General features: G+C 41.6%; 1 protein-coding gene across 1 annotated transcript in view; it reads right to left on the reverse strand.

Annotated features, from left to right (window-relative positions):
• The window catches only part of fibcd1a (fibrinogen C domain containing 1a), a 123,081-nt gene extending 105,673 nt beyond the window's left edge, over positions 1–17,408 (reverse strand). The window contains exons 1-2 of the mRNA XM_014172398.3: positions 16,901–17,408; positions 16,630–16,712 (exon numbers count right to left, since the gene is read on the reverse strand). Coding sequence (XP_014027873.1) covers positions 16,630–16,701 — 72 coding nt within the window. The 5' untranslated portion in view covers positions 16,702–16,712; positions 16,901–17,408. The remainder of the gene's footprint in view (positions 1–16,629; positions 16,713–16,900) is intronic.
• Positions 17,409–19,934: the final 2,526 nt, after the last annotated feature.

Genomic DNA, 19,934 nt, shown 5'->3' on the forward strand with positions numbered 1-19,934 from the left:
TCCGGAGTCTCCAGCGGCGGTCTGCAGTCCAGAACCTCCAGCGGTGGTTTGCAGTCCAGAACCTCCGGTGACGATCCACGGTCCGGGTCCTTCGGCGACGATCCAGGGTCCGGTGACACAAAAGCGGAGGGATCGCCGGGCGGAGCGGGGGTTACGCCCCGAACCGGAGCCGCCTCCTCTGCTGGAGGATCAGCGGGATGAGAAGGTTGGGGTACTGTCACGTCCTGACCATAGAAAGCTGTTATTTTCTATGGTAGAGTAGGTCAGGGCGTGACAGGTTTTTTTTCTAGTTTAGATTTTCAATGTTGTTATGTTCTAGTTTTTGTATGTCTATGTTGGGCTTTTTTGGGATGATCTCCAATTAATTGGAGATCATGCTTAAGTAGTTGTTTTTCCCACCTGGGTTTGTGGGAGATTGTTTTTGAGTTAGTGTATGTTTCACCTCTTCGTCACGGTTTGTTGTTTTTGTTCTTTAGTTTATTTTGTATGTATTGCATAGTTTCACAGTTTAATAAAGAAAATGTGGAACGATACACATGCTGCGCTTTGGCCCGCTCCTTCATCATACGACAACCGTGACACCTTCAGGAGGAAAATAACCTAAAACACACAGACAAATATACACTGGAGTTGCTTACCAAGATGACATTAACGTCCATGATTGGCCTTTTTAACATTTTGACTTAAATTGGGTTAAAAAATCAGTGGCAAGACTTTAAAATGGCTGTCCAGCAATGATCAACAACCAACTTGACAGAGCTTGAAGATTTATTTTAAGAATAATGCAAATATTGTACAATCCAGGTGTGCAAAGCTCTTAAAGACCTTCCCAGAAAGACACATAGCTGTAATCGTTGCCTAAGGTGATTCTAACATGTATTGACTCAGGGGTGTGACTACTTATGTAAATTAGATATCTCTGTATTTCATTTTCGATTAATTTGCACACATTTCTAAAAACATGTTTTCTGTTTTTCATAATTTAATCCATTTTGAATTTAGGCTGTAACACAAAATGTGGAATAAGTAAAGGGGTATGAACACTTTCTGAAGGCACTGTATTCTGCTGCACAAGGCCAGTATATATGCTTGTACTACATAATGCTGATCCATGATATTTGGGAGGCTATCAGGCTATTCATTGTCAGGCGATGGTTTAATGGCTCCCAGATCACGACTCAGCCTGAAACACTACACACAATAATCCACTTGAGCAGATAACCTTGGATCTGAGCAATTCTGAGCTGTGGCCCTCACTTAAACAGAGCATGCTTGTACTCAGGATGTCTTCAAGTGCATTACAGTTTCTATGTGTCAGAGCGGAAGCTAGGGTGCATCTGAAATGGCACCCTGGGCTCTGGTCAAACGTAGTGCAAACTATACTGTGAATAGAGTGGCATTTCAGACACAGCCTATGTGGAGGGAGGCAGAGGGGAAGCTAGCTCAGATCTCTACACCATTAAAAAGAGGCAGGGATAATAAAGGTCATGACCCTCTGGTGTGACATGAGCAGGGGTGCTGGCCTTAATGGTGTACCCATGCTATGGGTACAGGGAGGGCGCACAGGGTCCAGGATATGTGTCTCATGCTAAAAGCCTGGCACCAAATCAAAAACCTTGCCGGCTGGGTATTACGAGGCTGACGCAGCAGCAATTTAATTTCAGTACTGTACATGCCGAAAAGGCCTGGTTCGACACACACACACACACACACACACACACACACACACACACACACACACACACACACACACACACACACACACACACACACACTCACAGGTTGATATTTATTGGGAGGCCTCGTACTGGAGGCAGCTCTAAAGGGTATCACTAACCCTAACCTTAACCTTAATCATACTGCTAACCTTATGCCTAACCCTAACCTTAAATTAAGACCAAAAAGCTAATATTTACATGCATTTTTATGATATATAGTACATTTTTGACTTTGCAGCTGGCCCATCTAGTGGAAGTTGCCCAACTTTGCATCCAGGACAAGATTCATCCCAATAAATGTCAACCTGCCCACACACCAACACAAAGAGATGCAGTTAGTTTCAGAATGTGTGGCAAGGAATAAGTTAGTCCTAAATATTTAAAAAACTAAATACACTGTATTTGGGACAAATCATTCACTAAACCCTAAACCTCAACTAAATCTTGTAATGAGTAACATGGGAATTGAGCAAGTTGAGGTGACTAAACAGCTTGGAGTAACCCTGGATTGTAAACTTTCATGGTCAAAACATGTTGATACAACAGTAGCTAATATGGGGAGAAGTCTGTCCATAATAAAGCGCTGCTCTGCCTTCTTAACAACAATATCAACAAGGAATGTCCTTCAGGCCTTAGTTTTGTCAGCTGCCACAAAGAGAAACCTCGGAAAATTACAATTGGCTCAGAACTGGGCAGCACGACTGGCCCTTAAATGTATACAGAGAGCTAACATTAATAAAATATAAACATTTCTCATGGCTCAAAGTGGAGGATGGATTGACTTCATCACTACTTGTTTTTGTAAGACGTGTTGACAAGCTGAATGCACTGAGGTGTCTGTTTAAACTACTAGCACACAGCTCGGACACCCATGCATACCACACAAGACATACCACCAGAGGTCTCTTCACAATCCTCCAATCCAGAACAGACTATGGGAGATGCACAGTACTACATAGAGCCATGACTACATGGAACTCTATTCCACATCGGGTAACTGAAGAAAGCAGTAGAATTAGATTTAAAAACCAGATAAAAATACCCCTTAATGAACAGTGGGGACTGTGAAGACACACACACACACACACACACACACACACAGAAAAACACATACGCACACACACGCACACACACACACACACACACACACTAGCACATGCACTCTACACACAAACAGTACATTATAATATTGCTGTATGGTGGTATAATACATTTTATATTGTAGATACCGTGCATTCGGAAAGTATTCAGACCCCTTCACTTTTGCCACATTTTGTAACATTACAGCCTTATTCTAAAACGGATTACATATATTTTTTTCCTCAACAATCTACACACAATAACCCATAATGACAAAGCAAAAACAGGGTTAGAAATTTCTGCAACTGTATAAAAAAAACTGAAATACCTTCCTTACATAAGTATTCAGACCCTTTGCTTTGAGACTCCAAATTGAGCTCAGTGTAATGATGTGCGCTGAGAGTCAGGAAGAAGTTCAGGGAGTGAGTGTTTTAATAAATAAACACACCATAATACAAAATAAGAAACACGAACAACGCACAGACATGACACAGGAACAGAAACAATGACACCTGGGGAAGGAACCAAAGGGAGTAACATATATAGGGCAGGTAATCAAGGAGCTGATGGAGTCCAGGTGAGTCTGATGACACGCAGGTGTGCGTAACGATGGTGACAGGTGTAAGCCATAACGAGCAACCTGGTGACCTAGAGGCCGGGGAGGGAGCACACATGACACTCAGGATAGTCCTGTTTCCATTGATCATCCTTGAGATGTTTCTACAACTTGATTGGAGTCCACCTGTGGTATACTCTGTTGATTGGAAAATGACTTGGAAAGGCACACACCTGTCTATATAAGGTCCCCCAGTTGACAGTGCATGTCAGAGCAAAAACCAAGCCATGAGGTCAAAGGATATGTCCGTAGAGCTCCGAGACAGTGTCAGTGTCGAGGCACAGATCTGGGGAAAAGTACCAAAACATTTCTGCAGCATTGAAGGTCCCCAAGAACAGTGGCCTCCATCATTCTTAAATGGAAGAAGTTTGGAACCACCAAGACTCTTCAAAGAGCTGGCTGCCCGGCCAAACTGAGCAATTGGGGGAGAAGGGTCTTTGTCAGGGAGGTGACCAAGAACCCAATAGTCACTCTGACAGAGCTCCAGTTGGGAGAACCTTCGAGAAGGAGAACCATCTCTGTAGCACTCCACCAATCAGGCCTTTATGGTAGATTCTCTGGTCGGATGAAACCAAGATTGAACTCTTTGGCCTGAATGCCAAGCGTCACGTCTGGAGGAAACCTGGCACCATCCCTTCAGTGAAGCATGATGGTGGCAGCATCATGCTGTGGGGATGTTTTTCAGCGGCAGGGACTAGGAGACTTGCCAGGATCGAGGGAAAGATAAACGGAGACAAGTACAGAGAGATCTTTGATGAAAACCTGCTCCAGAGTGCTCAGAACCTCAGACTGGGGCGAAGCTTCACCTTCCAACAGGACCACAACCCTTAGCACACAGCCAAGACAAAGCAGGAGTGGCTTCGGGACAAGTCTCTGAATGTCCTTGAGTGGCCCAGCCAGAGCCCGGACTTAAAACCGATCCAACATCTCTTGAGAATCTTGAAAATAGCTGTGCAGCGACGCTCCCCATCCAACCTGACAGAGGTTGAGAGGATCTGCAGAGAAGAATGGGAGAAACTCCCCAAATACAGGTGTGCCAAGCTTGTAGCGTCATACCCAAGAAGAGGCTGTAATCGCTGCCAAAGGTACTTCAACAAAGTACTGAGAAAAGGGTCTGAATACTTATGTAAATGTCATAGTTTTTTTATATATATATATTTGCAAAAATGTAAAAAAAAAACAGTTTTTGCTTTGTCATTATTGGGTATTGTGTGTAGATTGATGAGGGGGAAAAAACGATTTAATACATTTTAGAATAAGGAGATGTGGAGAAAGTCAAGGGGTCTGAATACTGTCCGAATGCACCGTATGTAGTGGTGTAATAATGATATGTGATGTACTGTTAATCTTTGATTTATGTGAGATATAAGTGCCTTAATGTGTTTGCACCCCTGCCTTGGCAGCAGCTAATGGGAATCTCTAATAAATACAAATAAAATTACCAGAGGAGCTGCATTTATTATACATTTTTTGGGGAAACATTTACCAAATATAAAAAAAATCATACAGGAAATGTAACAGCCGCTCCTCAGTGAAGCAGTTACAACCATTAACTGACCTGCTGTCGTGAGGTTTGACTGCTCTGTGTTCTAGAAGGTCACTCCCTGTGTTCGAGAATGTCAGTTTAGATGTCGAGGGTAGTTGGTCTTCCACTTGGGAATGGGGAAAGACCATGGGGTCTAGATCAGTCTTTGAGCAGATGCAGACACAGTCAATGTCACAGAATGTGTACCACTACCTGTGTACAGTAAGGGGTAAAAAAGCAACCAGGACAGCAGCCAAACATATGTTGTTGTTGTTTTTGCCTCAGATTTTGACATCCTGTGTTCTGTTTGGGACGGTAATTCCTGTTAAAGCACACTTCCTGTCAGTCATGGTGAGCCGTTCTAATGTTCTTACCACACATACAGTGGACTCAATCTGACAGTAATCTATCTGGAAACAGCAGCTGGCAGAAAGTGCCAGAGATAAGAGGGGTGAATTTGCTCACCTTCAAGACAAACATTGAACATTCTCAAGCATACTCAAGAGGGAGCTGGTTGCCTCCCTGTGACCGTGCTGGCACTGACATGCTATGATTCTCATCCATGCATACAGAGTGAACTGTTCACTCGACGGCACAGTTCATGCTTGTCTGTTTAACATCTAACAAATGGTAAATATTGCCCCCGGAATGGTCTATTCTGGTTGCTTTGCCTGCCATAGTACATTTAGCGCATGGTCATCCGAACCCCTAAGCCAGACTTATAAAGTCAATATAAAACTTTCATAGTAGGGGAGGGCTACAGGGCACGGGGGAAAAATTAAGAAAACAGTTTGATCTTTGGACACCACAGCCATGGGAGAATAATCCCAGAAAGCTATCAGAGTTTGCCCGAATCAAGAGGAGGATGTCTCATACTGTATCCTAACATATAATTCTTTGGAAGAGCACCAATCCCTACAAATAGGTCTGTAATATAAGGAGACCAGATGCTGAGGCTTACCCTTGATCTTTAAAATGGCTTTAGGCATATTTCCTACTGGGCTTACTTCGAAGTGACAAAGCTGCAGAGATACAGTGCAAAGCTGGGCTATACTGATGTAGGATTGTAATTTGAGCCAGTTTGCTACAGCGGAAAAAAGGATCCTGCAGCAATAGTAAATGTTAATTATAATTAATGGACATTTTTGTAGGGGTTGATACATTTTTTGTAACTTCAGAAGCCTTTTTAAACCTCAATACACTACAATTTTAAATGTCCTGCATTGCAGGAAAGTTCTCAAGCAACAGAGTGATCAAATTAAGATCCTACATCTGCACTGTATATTGATAGCTGGCTACCAAGCTTTCTTCATTCTCATGTTGACTAGTTTCACCAGTAACCAACAAACTGTCAAACCTAATAAAGATATCGTACAAAAATACACAATATGTCGTGGGGCTGTGACATGGTCTCCTTTGTCTTTTTAAACGGTCTAGCACAGCTAATGAAATGGCCAGAGGGGACTCTTTGTGCTCCGGGCTCAGTAGTCGACTTATTCCTCCGCAGCTGGGTGATTAAGACTCCCTCTTGTGTGTGTGTTAGTCTGATCCTCTAGCCAAGAGGGGAAAACACACAAGCCACACTGCTGTTCTGTTTCAGCATTCATTGGATTTCATCACTGATATTTGCACCTTGTCATCACGCCACAGCGAGAGCTTATTTAGGACAATATTGAGCGATACATCCATTAAGTGGTGTGGTAGGGAGATTGTGTCTAATCGAGAAACTGATAGTGAGTGCAATGGGAATGGCTGTATATCAGTAATTATTAGGAAAGAGCTTGATTCCAATTGTGGTTAAGCTAAACTGTACTGCTATTGTATAATGTTAAAAGAATGGATGGCCGGATGCATATTTATCAGCTGAGTAGAGGAACTAGGGGGTAATGTACAGTAAGCAGTAAGTATGATGCATCGCCATTCAAATGCAAATATGAACAGAGGGTACCTCAAAATGTTCACCTCATTAAAGGAAGAAATTATGAGCCACTATGGGAATAACTTATTTTATTTTAATTCCACCGATATATCATTTCACAATATTATCGGACGATATTGGCCTTATAACGCTACATTGGTATTGGACAATATATCCACCGATAACCTTTATTCAGTCAATAGGATGAAAAAAGGGAATCTCATGCTTATCGAAAAACTTGTGGCCATCCTCATGATGTGTCATAAATTTCACAATATAAGAAATCAACTATTGAAGCATATTTCTTGAACAAAGCATATTTCTTGAACAAAAATTACACCTTTTAATTTCCCCAGCGTAAAACTGTATATCGGCAGATATATCGGTATCGGTAAGTTTTGTCCCCCAAAAAATCTGAATCTGTATCGGGTCCAAAAAAACGGTCGGGCTCTAAATTCCACTACTCTGCAACCACTAACTGTTCTGTTCATCAATTTAGCAGACCATTCTGGTATAAACTAAGGATGACTCTGTTCTTTAAGGACATACTGCATTTTTACAATGGGAAAAAAATATTTTTGTGATAGTCCAAAAGGAAAATATAGTACACACCCCTCACCCATCTGATGCAGAAAAACAGACATGTCTCATTTTAACCAGAGACCACAACTGCTAAAATCTTTATATCCCAACAGCTGGAAGCATTCGTTACACTTTACTTTACAGTGTGCTATTTTTTTAAAGTAGTATTAACAGAACATGCAAAATGATAAACATACTTAAGAATTATGGTTTGGTTTATTTGTGATTAATTGAAACAAGCAACTTTTGGGATGAGGTAGTTACTTCAAAAAATGATTAAGTAAGTGCCAGAATGTACCAATTGTTATATTCAAATGTCTTAAAGGGATAATCCACCCCAAACCACTAATTCCTAACAGTGTTAAACAGTGTTAAATGATATGTGGAGAAAAAAGAATTTGTGAACAAATTTAAAATGTTAAATAAGGTTGGTTGCAACATGTGCAAATCCTTGTGAAAATCTGTTGAAGTCAACTCCAAAACCCACAATGCAATGCTCTTTTTCTTGGCTGGCTGGCTAGCTAGCAAACGTAGCTACACACAATAATACCAAAGTCAATATCAGCATGTGAAGTAGTTAGCTAGCTGTAAAATCGCCTAAACAAACGTCACTATCAATTTAGGTGTCTATCTCACTGAGTTCAACTTGCAGTTCCTCTCTGACCAGAACGAGTGCAGAGCACGTTGTTATGGCAACAACAGCCCATTCCCACGTTTCCCACAGACACACAGGGTGCATTGAGAGATGGTACTTGAAGGGAAACTGAGTTTAATCATTTGGTACACTGTTTAGATTGAGCACATCTAAGCGAAATATATACTTTGTCATGAGGACACCACCACGCAGACAACACCATTCTGTATACTTCTGGCTTTTCTTTGGACACTGTGTTAACTAACCTCCAGACGAGCTTCAATGCCATACAACTCTCCTTCCGTGGCCTCCAACTGCTCTTAAATGCAAGTAAAACTAAATGCATGCTCTTCAACCGATCGCTGCCCGCACCTGCCTGGCCGTCCGGCATCACTACTCTGGACGGTTCTGACTTAGAATATGTGGACAACTACAAATACCTAGGTGTCTGGTTAGATTGTAAACTCCCCTTCCAGACTCACATTAAGCATCTCCAATCCAAAAATAAATCTAAAATCGGCTTCCTATTTCACAACAAACAACCTTTACTCATGCTGCCAAACATACCCTCGTAAAACTGACTATCCTACCGATCCTTGACTTCGGCGATGTCATTTACAAAACAGCCTCCAACACTCTACTCAGCAAATTGGATACAGTCTATCACAGTGCCATCCGTTTTGTCACCAAAGTCCCATATACTACCCACCACTGCGACCTGTATGGTCTTGTTGGCTGGCCCTCGCTTCATATTCGGCGCCAAACCCACTGGCTCCAGGTCATCTATAAGTCTTTGCTCGGTAAAGCCCCGCCATATCTCAGCTCACTGGTCACCCTAGCAGCACCCACCCGTAGCACACGCTCCAGCAGGTATATCTCACTGGTCACCCCCAAAGCCAATTCCTACTTTGTCCGCCTTTCCTTCCAGTTCTCTGCTGCCAATGACTGGAACGAATTGCAAAAATCACTGAAGCTGGAGACTCATATCTCCCTCTCTAACTTTAAGCACCAGCTGTCAGAGCAGCTCACAGATCACTGCACCTGTAGATAGCCCATCTGTAAATAGCCCATCCAACTACCTCATCCCTAAACTGTTATTTATTCATTTTTGCTCCTTTGCACCCCAGTATCTCTACTTGCACATTCATCTTCTGCACATCTATCACTCCAGTGTTTAATTGCTAAATTGTAATTATTTCGCCACTATAGCCTATTTATTGCCTTATCTCCCTTATCTTACCTCATTTGCACACACTGTATATAGACTGTTCTATTGTGTTATTGACTGTATGTTTGTTTATTTCATGTGTAACTCTGTGTTGTTGTTTGTGTCGCACTGCTTTGCTTCATCTTGGCCAGGTTGCAGTTGTAAATGAGAACTTGTTCTCAGCTGGCCTACCTGGTTAAATAAAGGTGAAATATTTATATATATTTTTAAATTATGATATAAAGGGATGGATGTGTTCTAGACAAGTATGCCCATACTATCTATGGGCTGATTTGGCGATCTGGAGTGGAGGTCATTTTTTTAAGCGTTATGAAATGTGATGGTGTGTTACCCCTATCTCCAGTGACGAGAACCATGTAGCTATGTTGCTTTCCTAGTTGGAACTTCCTACATGGTTTCCTGATTTCACAGACGGAGCACTTAGAAGTTAAATCATGGGGAACATTTATATTTTACCCACTGATAGAAAATAGGCTCTCACCAAATTGACAGGAGTTTCATGATTTTTATTTCTGGGGATGAATTATACCTTCAATGAATACCAGGTAAACACCTGCAGAAATAGGACTGTATCGGTACTTTGTATACAATTCTGTGTATTTGTGTGTGTGTTTTTGGCTAGTGTGTGTGTGTGTGTGTGTGTGTGTGTGTGTGTGTGTGTGTGTGTGTGTGTGTGTGTGTGTGTGTGTGTGTGTGTGTGTGTGTGCATTTACTGGACACACTGGTGTGTATGTGTGCAATGTGCCTAACTGTAGGTGTTCCTACTCTGCAATGTAGTTATGTTTATGCCTCTGTTCCTTTGCCCTTCTCTGCCTGAAGACAGTTCCTGTTCAGACAGACCGGGTCTCCAACTCCAGTAGCCCCCAGTGTGCAGGCAGGTTCCTCTGTCAGAGGACTCCAAGGACAGGCAGCCAAGTGTGGAGAAAGCGATTTGTCTTGCAGGCTGGAGCCGGGCTCCCGAGACCACTTCCACAGGTCTGATACTCAACATATCCTCTCTGTGCTTTAGAGAGCTCTTATAGGGGAAGGTTTGCTGCTCAACCCTGCCTTGTACTACCACACTCCAACGCATCCGAGGTACAAGTCTCACATCAAACACCCTCCCTCCCACTTCAACTGCTTTGTGATGAGCTACATCCACCCCGACTGTTACTCAGGAGTGTTGTGGCACCAGGTATACTTTCACAGCCTCCGCGGTGTTGAAGATAACAAGAGGATGTAGAGAATTGTACACTGGCGTGTATAAAGGAGTGAAAAACTAATAATAGTCACTGAGTGGGGGGTGGCTGTGCGCTTTTCAAAGTTATTACATTAAGCAGAATGAAAGTTGCTATTAATCGGTTTCTTTCACATACTGGGTGGCTTTTGGGAGAATTTTGTTCTAAATCCTTGGAGTTTTAGATGGATGAATGGTCTAAACCGTTGTTCATTAAATTTCACTGTCTACATGCTGAACCACATAACCTCCTACTGTAATATAGAATTATGCTGCGGTTAGATGGCACGAGGTAGACGCTAGATGCCAAACGTGATGTCATTGTTTTCAATGAGAGAACGATGGTAAATACCGTTGAGTCTGGCGGTGAATGCCTTCAGCCACTACGGTAGACGGGAATTGCCGCCAGAGTTCAAATATTTCAACTTTTGTCATCTGCTGTAGTGTTGTTCTCTACCGGATGTTGATTTGTACTGTTTGTTTCCTGAAATCACCATAGGAACACATCCCGTCATGCTGGCTTGCTTTTGTCATAACCGTCTTTCTTGCTTTCTTGTCCCACTATGCCGACTGGTATGCCGGTTTTTGCGTCCCTCATCTAAATGCAGCATTTGGTCTTGCCGTTAAAATATAATCTTCATTAATAAATCGGCAGGAGTTAATAGAGTTTGTAATAGTTATATTCTAATTCAAAGTTCACATGGAAATCAGTGGTGGAGAGCAGACAGGAGAGGACTATTCATTAGGAGCCATGGTGCCGTAAGATCAAATGAATACCAACCACTCGGTAGAAAATATATATCTTCTTATCCCTCGCCTTGACCCAGCCCTGCCTGCAACTACAAAGATAAATGAACAGTAAGTGCTCATTTAAGTAGAAAGCAAATGGAAACATTTTATCATTGGAAGGAAGGAAAGGAAGGCAGTTTCAGCCACTGGAGGTAATCACAGTAATCCATTCTTTTCAGTTAGTGGCTCACAGCATGTTTATAGGTCGGCATTAATCAGAGCAGAATGCATTAGCCGGGCATCACAGAGACATTGCATAGCAATGTGTTGTTTAGAAATGTATATGATGTCGGCCATACCAAATGCAGAGGAGTGAAGTCTAGAATCCAGAGACCACTGGAAATAAATATTTGGAGTTTTCAGATACACATTATGGACTAAAGTCTGTTGGAATGTACTGTATCTCTGGTGTTAGAGGCAACAACAAGTGACTTCTCTATCATATTCATCATCTTTAATCAACGTATATTGAAGCCAAAAATCTCTGCTCTGCTTAGATGTCAGGTTGGCACATTGGAACTGTGATGACTTGAAGCCGGTCTGACAGACTGACATGGCTAGTAAGAGTTTTAGAATGTACTGTAAAGCCTGATTCGATTGTCCATAATAGATTATGGGGCTTGGCAGTCTATCAGTCTATGATCTGATGGGACAGATGCCAAGTCCACTCAAAAGTCATCAACAGAATTAATGTTTCTCTACTACGCCATCATTTCTTCTTATTTTAACAGCTTGTGTGTGTGTGTTTGTGTGTATGTGTGCATGTGTCTGTGTGCGTGTGTGTATGTGTTGATGCTCCTTTCACTGATTGCTGACCGGCTAGTGGAGCAGGTCAAAGCCATTTGCACCTCCTCTGGGTGGCTTCACACCAGGGTGATCCCTGGCGTCTGTGATAACAGCGGTTTAAGAGCCCTCAGGGTTCCCATAGGCTTGGTAGAAATGGCAGGTTGTTACCAAAGCAGTATATAAAAAAAGGTCAAATTGAATATGAAAAAACAAAAACACATTGAACAAAGAATGGTTGGACATCAGAATGAGGGAAGAAGCGAGAAAAGGGTGGAAAATGTGTGCATTGGCAGTAGAGGTAGCTCAAATTATAACCCTCTTGACATTTTAGCCTGAGTATTTTTCGCTTTCAATGCTGAAGATGCGATTGTCGGCCGCTTCGCCGACTAAACGTTAACTTGCTTATCACTGCTCTAGAAAATAACACCATAACTTGTACCAATTTAGTCAAGGAGGCCTGAGCCTGTAGATGTATATTCTAGCGACAATTTACTCTAAAAATGGATTCCTCATGGTAAATGGTGAATGACTGATCCTATATCCACATCTGATCAATTCATCCTATATCCACATCTTGGATCAATTGGCTTATACAATAAGAAGCTAATGCAACAGACGCAAACACAACAAACCAGCATTTCCATACTGTCATGTGCAGACTGACGACAGTAACGTGGGCGTACTGGGACATCTTAATAGGTCCGACCGTGCAGCAAATGGGAGCTGGCAGATTGTGGGCTAGTCAGTGGATGGGCCAGTGGCAGGACAGGATGTTCTAATGAGCCATCTCCCAGAGATAACTGTCTAAGAGACATTAGGAGAGGAGGGGGCCCTATTAATATCTCCGCTTCATGTTTCCCTGTAAGACTTCCTCAGCATCTGCTTTCACAGTCCAGTCCCCAGCTGAAACACATACACACGTGTACGAGCACACACACGCCGAAGTTATCGTCATCTGCCGTCAAGTTACATTAGTTTGGTGTAAAAGTGTCACGTTCGTTGGAATGATCGGATCAAGGCGCAGCGTGAGTAGCGTTACACATATTTTATTAGAAAGTGAAACTAAGCAAAATACAAAAACAATAAAGAATAAACGAAACGTGACGACAATGCAACTACACATAAACAATATCCCATAACCCACAGGTGGAAAAAATGCTACTTAAGTATGATCCCCAATTAGAGACAACGATAACCAGCTGCCTCTAATTGGGAATCATACAAATCACCAAAACATAGAAAAACTAAACTAGAACCCCACATAGAAAATAATAACTAGAAAAAACCCCAGTCACGCCCTGACCTACTCTACCATAGAAAATAAGAGCTCTCTATGGTCAGGACGTGACAAAAAGTAACCCTGTGGCGTTCAAATTGATGCAGAGAAATAAAAACATCCCTTTAAGGTGGAAATAAAAGTTCCCGTTTCCAGGTAATGTTACTACTCATTAACCTTGAGCTGTCTGACTTCATTGAAGTGTAATTATTATTATTATTCTACATTTTTTAGGGGTGTGTAATTATGTTTTCTGCAGACATCAAACTTCGTCAACATTGTGCTGCTCACTGAAGTTTGCTGTGTTCACTCATGTCATTATCATGTCATTAAAAACCACAGGCTAAACGCTACATATAAAATTCTAAATTCTGAAACACTGTTATACATTTTCTTAGCAGAAGGTCATGTGATGATAAACAAATTCAATACAGATCAAATGGCTGCTGTCATGAAACAGAATATATTGGTCAAGGTGGACTCAGTAATATGACATTATAAACAACCGGGCAACTTCCTGCTTACAGCCGCTGTTTGTTCTCCCCAAAGTGGGCATGCCCCAAGGGAGGGAGCAAATTGGAAGAACAAATGCTGTCTTGGTAGATTTTAAGTCTATTGTTGTTGATATCTGTAAGCAGGAAACCACCATGTTGTTATATGGCTGAGTCTACCTTTAAGACATATCAAACTAGGAAAGGAGACAATAGCTAGGATTGACTGACATGTGACAGAGAGCACATGAGAACAATATGTAGGCTACCTGTGAAACTCCAGCATATAATACAGTACTAATTCCTGTGGAGTACTTATTATAGGCCTAACTACTGCACTCTGAGAGAGAGAGAGAGAGAGCGAGAGAGAGAGAGCGAGAGAGAGAGCGAGAGAGAGAGAGCAAGAGAGAGCGAGAGAGATGGATGGATTGATTCCCTTTCTTCTCTCATTACACCAAAGGAAGGACAGACAGTTATCAGGTGTGTGTGTGTGTGTGTGTGTGTGTGTGTGTGTGTGTGTGTGTGTGTGTGTGTGTGTGTGTGTGTGTGTGTGTGTGTGTGTGTGTGTGTGTGTGTGTGTGGAGTGTCTGCCTGTCTGTGTGCGTCCATGCTCCCTGGTCTGCGGTCAGTGTGTTACCGTACCATCAAGGCCACATATGGAGTTAAATTCAATCTTACTGGGCCTCATAAGGCTGATAACTTCCATCCAAGAATCTACTCTCATGTCTGCCTCTCGACTGCTATACTTAATTTAGTCCAACGCAGTGATGTAGTGGAGGGTAAATGCAAGGAAACACAGTTTACCCACAATTATTTTTGCTTGACAGTTTACCAACTTTTGCGGAAAGTGTAGGGAGTGTTACTTTTTTCACTGCGACCAGCGATAAGAGTTTACCCATCTATTTTGTTTTATCACTACATAACTGGTCCAATGTACAGACAGGCCATGTGGAACTATCCACAGCCATAAGTCCAAAAGCTTCACTAACCTTCCCTGTCAACTCAGCATGCCCTAAATGCATGGTCATTAACTTCACTGATTCATTTTCTGTATCACTCACAGGATATACTGTAAAGGTGTTGAAGAAGATCTGTCCACAAAATAAATAAATTGCTGGCTAACAATATGTGCCAACTGCTGCAGCATTCCAGAAATGCTCATACTGTAGATAGGCCTACAACACTTGGTCACAGCAAACAGTGAGGAATGGAGGCAGACTCTATAAGACAGAACGGTAATCTCATCTCCTTCGTCTCAACCAAAGCCAGAGTTTCCGGTCAGTTGTAGACGAGCATTCTTTACAACGATTACAGTTTTACATAAAGCCTTGTAGCAGTCAACCACACAGTGATAATAAACATAGTTATAAACTGGGTGGTTCAAACCCTGAATGCTGATTGGCTGACATATCAGACTATATACCATGAGTATGACAAAACATGTATTTTATCTGCTCTAATTACTGGTAACCAGTTTATAATAGCTTATAATAGCAATAACAGTTTATAATAGCAATAAGGCACCTCGGGGGTTAGTGGTAAATGGCCAATATACCACGGCTAAGGGCTGTATCCAGGCACTCCGAGTTGCGTTGTGTGTAAAGACCAGCCCTTAGCCGTGGTATATTGGCCATATACAACACTTGTGCCTTATTACATAATTATAATTAGGCTTAATTATAACATAGTTATGGGCTATATTTGTACTGCCAGAAGAGAAGAGAGTATCATGCCAACATGTATCATCTCAGACACTAAACTACATTTAAATAATACTACTTGACAACCCTAGCCCACCTATGCACGCCATTCCACAATGCCAAATACTCCACTAGATGGTTAACTAGCAGAAAGAAGTACTCTCACTCATTCACAGTGACTGTTATAAATCAATTTAAATACAATTGTATTTGTCACATGATTCGTAAACGTCAGGTGTAGACTTACAGTGAATTGCTTACTTCCCAACAATGCAGATAGATGAAATGATAAATAATAGAAAACTAGAAAAATGATAACACGAGGAATAGATCCGCAATGAGTAACGGTAACTTGGCTATATACAGTACCCTTACCGAGTATACAGCTAATAGGTGACATAAGGAACTGTTTAAAGAGGATCACATCACACAGGCATTTATAAAAATAACAAAAATATGCAGATTTGCAGCTGGCTCATGTTGTAATAGATGCACAAATCGTAGAGTAAGTGGACCAACAATGAATGGTCAACCTATTTTAATTTCTAAATATGACAAGCTAGGGGGGGAAAAGCCCAACGGTAGAGAGGGCTTCCATTTCCGTTTCTCCATGGATCATTTGGACATCTTTCCATTTGTCAATTAGAAATCATCATCAATTCAAGCGCTCCAGTAACAATTGACGAATAGACTACAATAAATGAATGTAGGCAATTCAATAAATAGGCCTACACCATTATGGATCTACCAGCAAATCATATATTATTGGAATTTAACACTGAATTCACATCATATTATCATAACTTTAAAGTCGGACCATTAGATATACCGTACGTGATAGGTAGGCTATGGCTTTCCCTACAAAGGCACATTTATTTCCCACGAAATAAATGGTCATTCGTTTTATATGTGTACCTATGTGCAATAGTTATGCAATACTATGAGCCACTATAATATGAATGCCATTTTATTAAATACTTTCTTGTACCTGCAGGCTTTTCACCGGCTTTTTTGTTTGTTTTTGAGCAGAGCAGAGCAATGAATGAATACTTGCAGCATGCAATGCCTACCTGAGATTTATGCTGATGTCCATCTTCGAGTTCTGAAACACTGTTCATGATTTTCCATCGATCATTTACCATTCTCTGAAAATCTTAAAATCCGAGATTTGACATCATTGGTAAAGGGAAAGTGTCAACCAAAGGGTCTATGTTTGAACTATTCCAATAAGGGGAAAAGGTTTACACATAAAACTACTTCAATCACTGCACAGATCTCTACAATTCTAAAGGAGGTCCAGATGGGAATCTAGTAGTACAAACATGTTGATATCATACATACTTGTAGGACCCCTTGCAAAGAATAGTTGCTTTGAATTTCCGAAATTAAGAAATTGCTATAACGTTCCTTCTTGTTACTAAAAAACACATGCACTTTGACAGTAAGCGTTCGATGCGTTGCAGATTCTAATGAATCAAAACTTCACCCGTGTTATTCAGAACCTAGAAGAAAACCTGCTTCTATTTCCTCCGTTCTGACTCAAAATTACACGTGTCCTGTCGAGGTTTTACGCGTGGGCTATGTACGTCCTTGTTAAAAAGTGAGAGAGCTCGGGCAAGAGATAAAACCGCCTCTGGTTTCCCTGGTTGACGTTGATAAACATGAAGCGGCTCTCTGATATGATTCAACGCGCAGCCAGATTAGCAACATATTGCATTGGGCAAGATCGTCTCGACGTGAAATCCAAGCTTCAGTGATTCCCCTTCGCCGTGCGAGTGCACGCGCGTGTATGCGTGTATTTTGTATTTTTTTTATTTAACCTTTATTTAACTAGGCAACTGTGAGAGAGGCTGTGTGTGTGTGTGTGTGTGTGTGTGAGCGCGCGCGCGCGCGTGTGCATGCGTGCATGCGTATGTGTGTGTTACATTAATGCCTGTCTGTAGTCTACCTGCATGGGCTTTATGCACCGTTTCGCCTCCCTCTGAGATGATGCAGTTAATTAATTTCATCTCAACATTTCCACAAGAGAATAAGGAGGAAGATAGCTTGTTCAACATTGCCCTTATACCTGTCATTAGCCTACATGGCGCTATACTCAGGGGCAGACTTAGTGATTTGGACGCCCCGGGCACAGGCCAGTCGAAGAGCTGTTCAGTAACAGCTCTTTTCGGTGAACGAATCAGATAAGAATGAAACAGCTAACTGAAAATTCTTGAAATGCCGTTCACTAGTAAAGGTCTTTGCATCAATATAGAAGACAAGGAGGCAGGAAAATAGATAAGAGACAAACTATTACTCTTGGATATATATTTGATATGATGAATAATATTCATAAATATAATATTTATTGTCTTATTCCCTCTTAGGACCTGCTTAGAATGCTGGAGGTGTGTGTGTGTTAGAGTTCTTATCAGGCATGAAAAATAGAACCGGTATTACCCAAGGCCTATGAGCTGAAGCCCGAGCCCTGGTCCGACACATAACAAAAAATGTAAGTGAACCCGAATAAAAGCCAGATTTCCAGAAAACTGCCTTTCCTGCAGTCAAATGACCATACCTTTCCTGCAGTCAAATGACCATACCTTTCCTGCAGTCAAATGACCATACCTTTCCTGCAGTCAAATGACCATACCTTTCCTGCAGTCAAATGACCATAACTTTCCTGCAGTCAAATGACCATACCTTTCCTGCAGTCAAATGACCATACCTTTCCTGCAGTCAAATGACCATACCTTTCCTGCAGTCAAATGACCATACCTTTCCTGCAGTCAAATGACCATACCTTTCCTGCAGTCAAATGACAACATCGCCCTCTAGAGGCCTCCTGGGTGGCATGTTATTAATAGTTTTCATAATTTCATAATTAATAAACATTATTTCACAAAACCTGCCGAAATTCCGGTGTTTCTATGTCAAATGTAATTGTTATGTTCTAAAAGTTTGGACACCTACTCATTCAAGGGTTTTTCTTAATTTGTACTGTTTTCTACATTGTAGAATAGTAGTGAAGACATCAGAACTATGAAATAACACATATGGAATCAGGTAGTAACCAAAAAAGTGTTAAAACATTTTATCAAAAACAAATCTAAATATATTTTATGTTTTAGATTCTTCAAAGTAGCCAGCCTTTGCCTTTGACAGCTTTGCACACTTTTGTCATTCTCTCAACCAGCTTCACCTGGGATGCATTTCCAACAGTCTTGAAGGAGTTCCCACATATGCTGAGCACTTGTTGGCTGCTTTTACTTCACTCAGCAGTCCAGCACATCCCAAACAATCACAATTGGGGTGAAGTCGGGTGATTGTGGAGGCCAGGTCATCTGATGCAGCACTCCATCACTCTTCTTTTTGGTAAAATAGCCCTTATACAGCCTGGAGGTCTGTTGGGTCATTGTCCTGTTGAAAACAAATGATAGTCCCACTAAGTGCAAACAAGATGGGATGGCGTATCGTTGCAGAATGCTGTGGTAGCCATGTTGGTTAAGTGTGCCATAAATCACAGACAGTGTCACCAGCAAAACACCCCCACACCATCACACCTCCTACTCCATGCTTCACGGTGGGAACCACACATGCGGAGATCATCCGTTTACCTACTCTGTGTCTCACGAAAAGACATGGCAGTTGGAACCAATAATCTCAAATTTGGACTCATCAGACCAAGGACAGATTTCCACTGGTCTAATGTCCATTGCTCGTGTTTCTTGGCCCAAGCAAGTCTCTTCTTCTTACTGATGTCCTTCAGTAGTGGTTTCTTTGCAGAAATTTGACCATGAAGGCCTGATTCACAGTCTCCTCTGAACAGTTGATGTTGAGATGTGTCTGTTACTTGAATTCTGTGAAGCATTGGGCTGCAATTTCTGAGGCTGATTACTCTAATGAACGTATGCTCTGCAGCAGAGGTAACTCTGGGTCTTCCATTCCTGTGGTGGTCCTCATGAGAGCCAGTTTCATCATAGCGCTTGATGGTTTTTGCGACTGTACTTGAAGAAACGTTCAAAGTTATTGAAATGTTATGTATTGACTGACCATCATGTCTTAAAGTAATGATGGACTGTCGTTTCTCTTTTCTTATTTGAGCTGTTCTTGCCATAATATGGACGTGTTTTTTTACCAAATAGGGCTATCTTCTGTATACCACCCCTACCTTGTCACAACACAACTGATTGGCTCAAATGCATTAAGAAGGAAAGAAATTCCACAAATTAACAAGGGACACCTGTTAATTGAAATTCATTCCAGGTGACTACCTCATGAAGCTGGTTGAGAGAATGCCAAGAGTGTGCAAAGCTGTCATCAAGGCAAAGGGTGGCTTCTTTGAAGAATCTCAAATATAAAATATATTTTGATTTGTTTAACACTTTTTGGGTTA

The sequence above is a fragment of the Salmo salar genome, chromosome 24 (genome assembly GCF_965601325.2).
Source record: "Salmo salar chromosome 24, fSalSal1, whole genome shotgun sequence".
Lineage (NCBI taxonomy): Eukaryota > Metazoa > Chordata > Actinopteri > Salmoniformes > Salmonidae > Salmo > Salmo salar.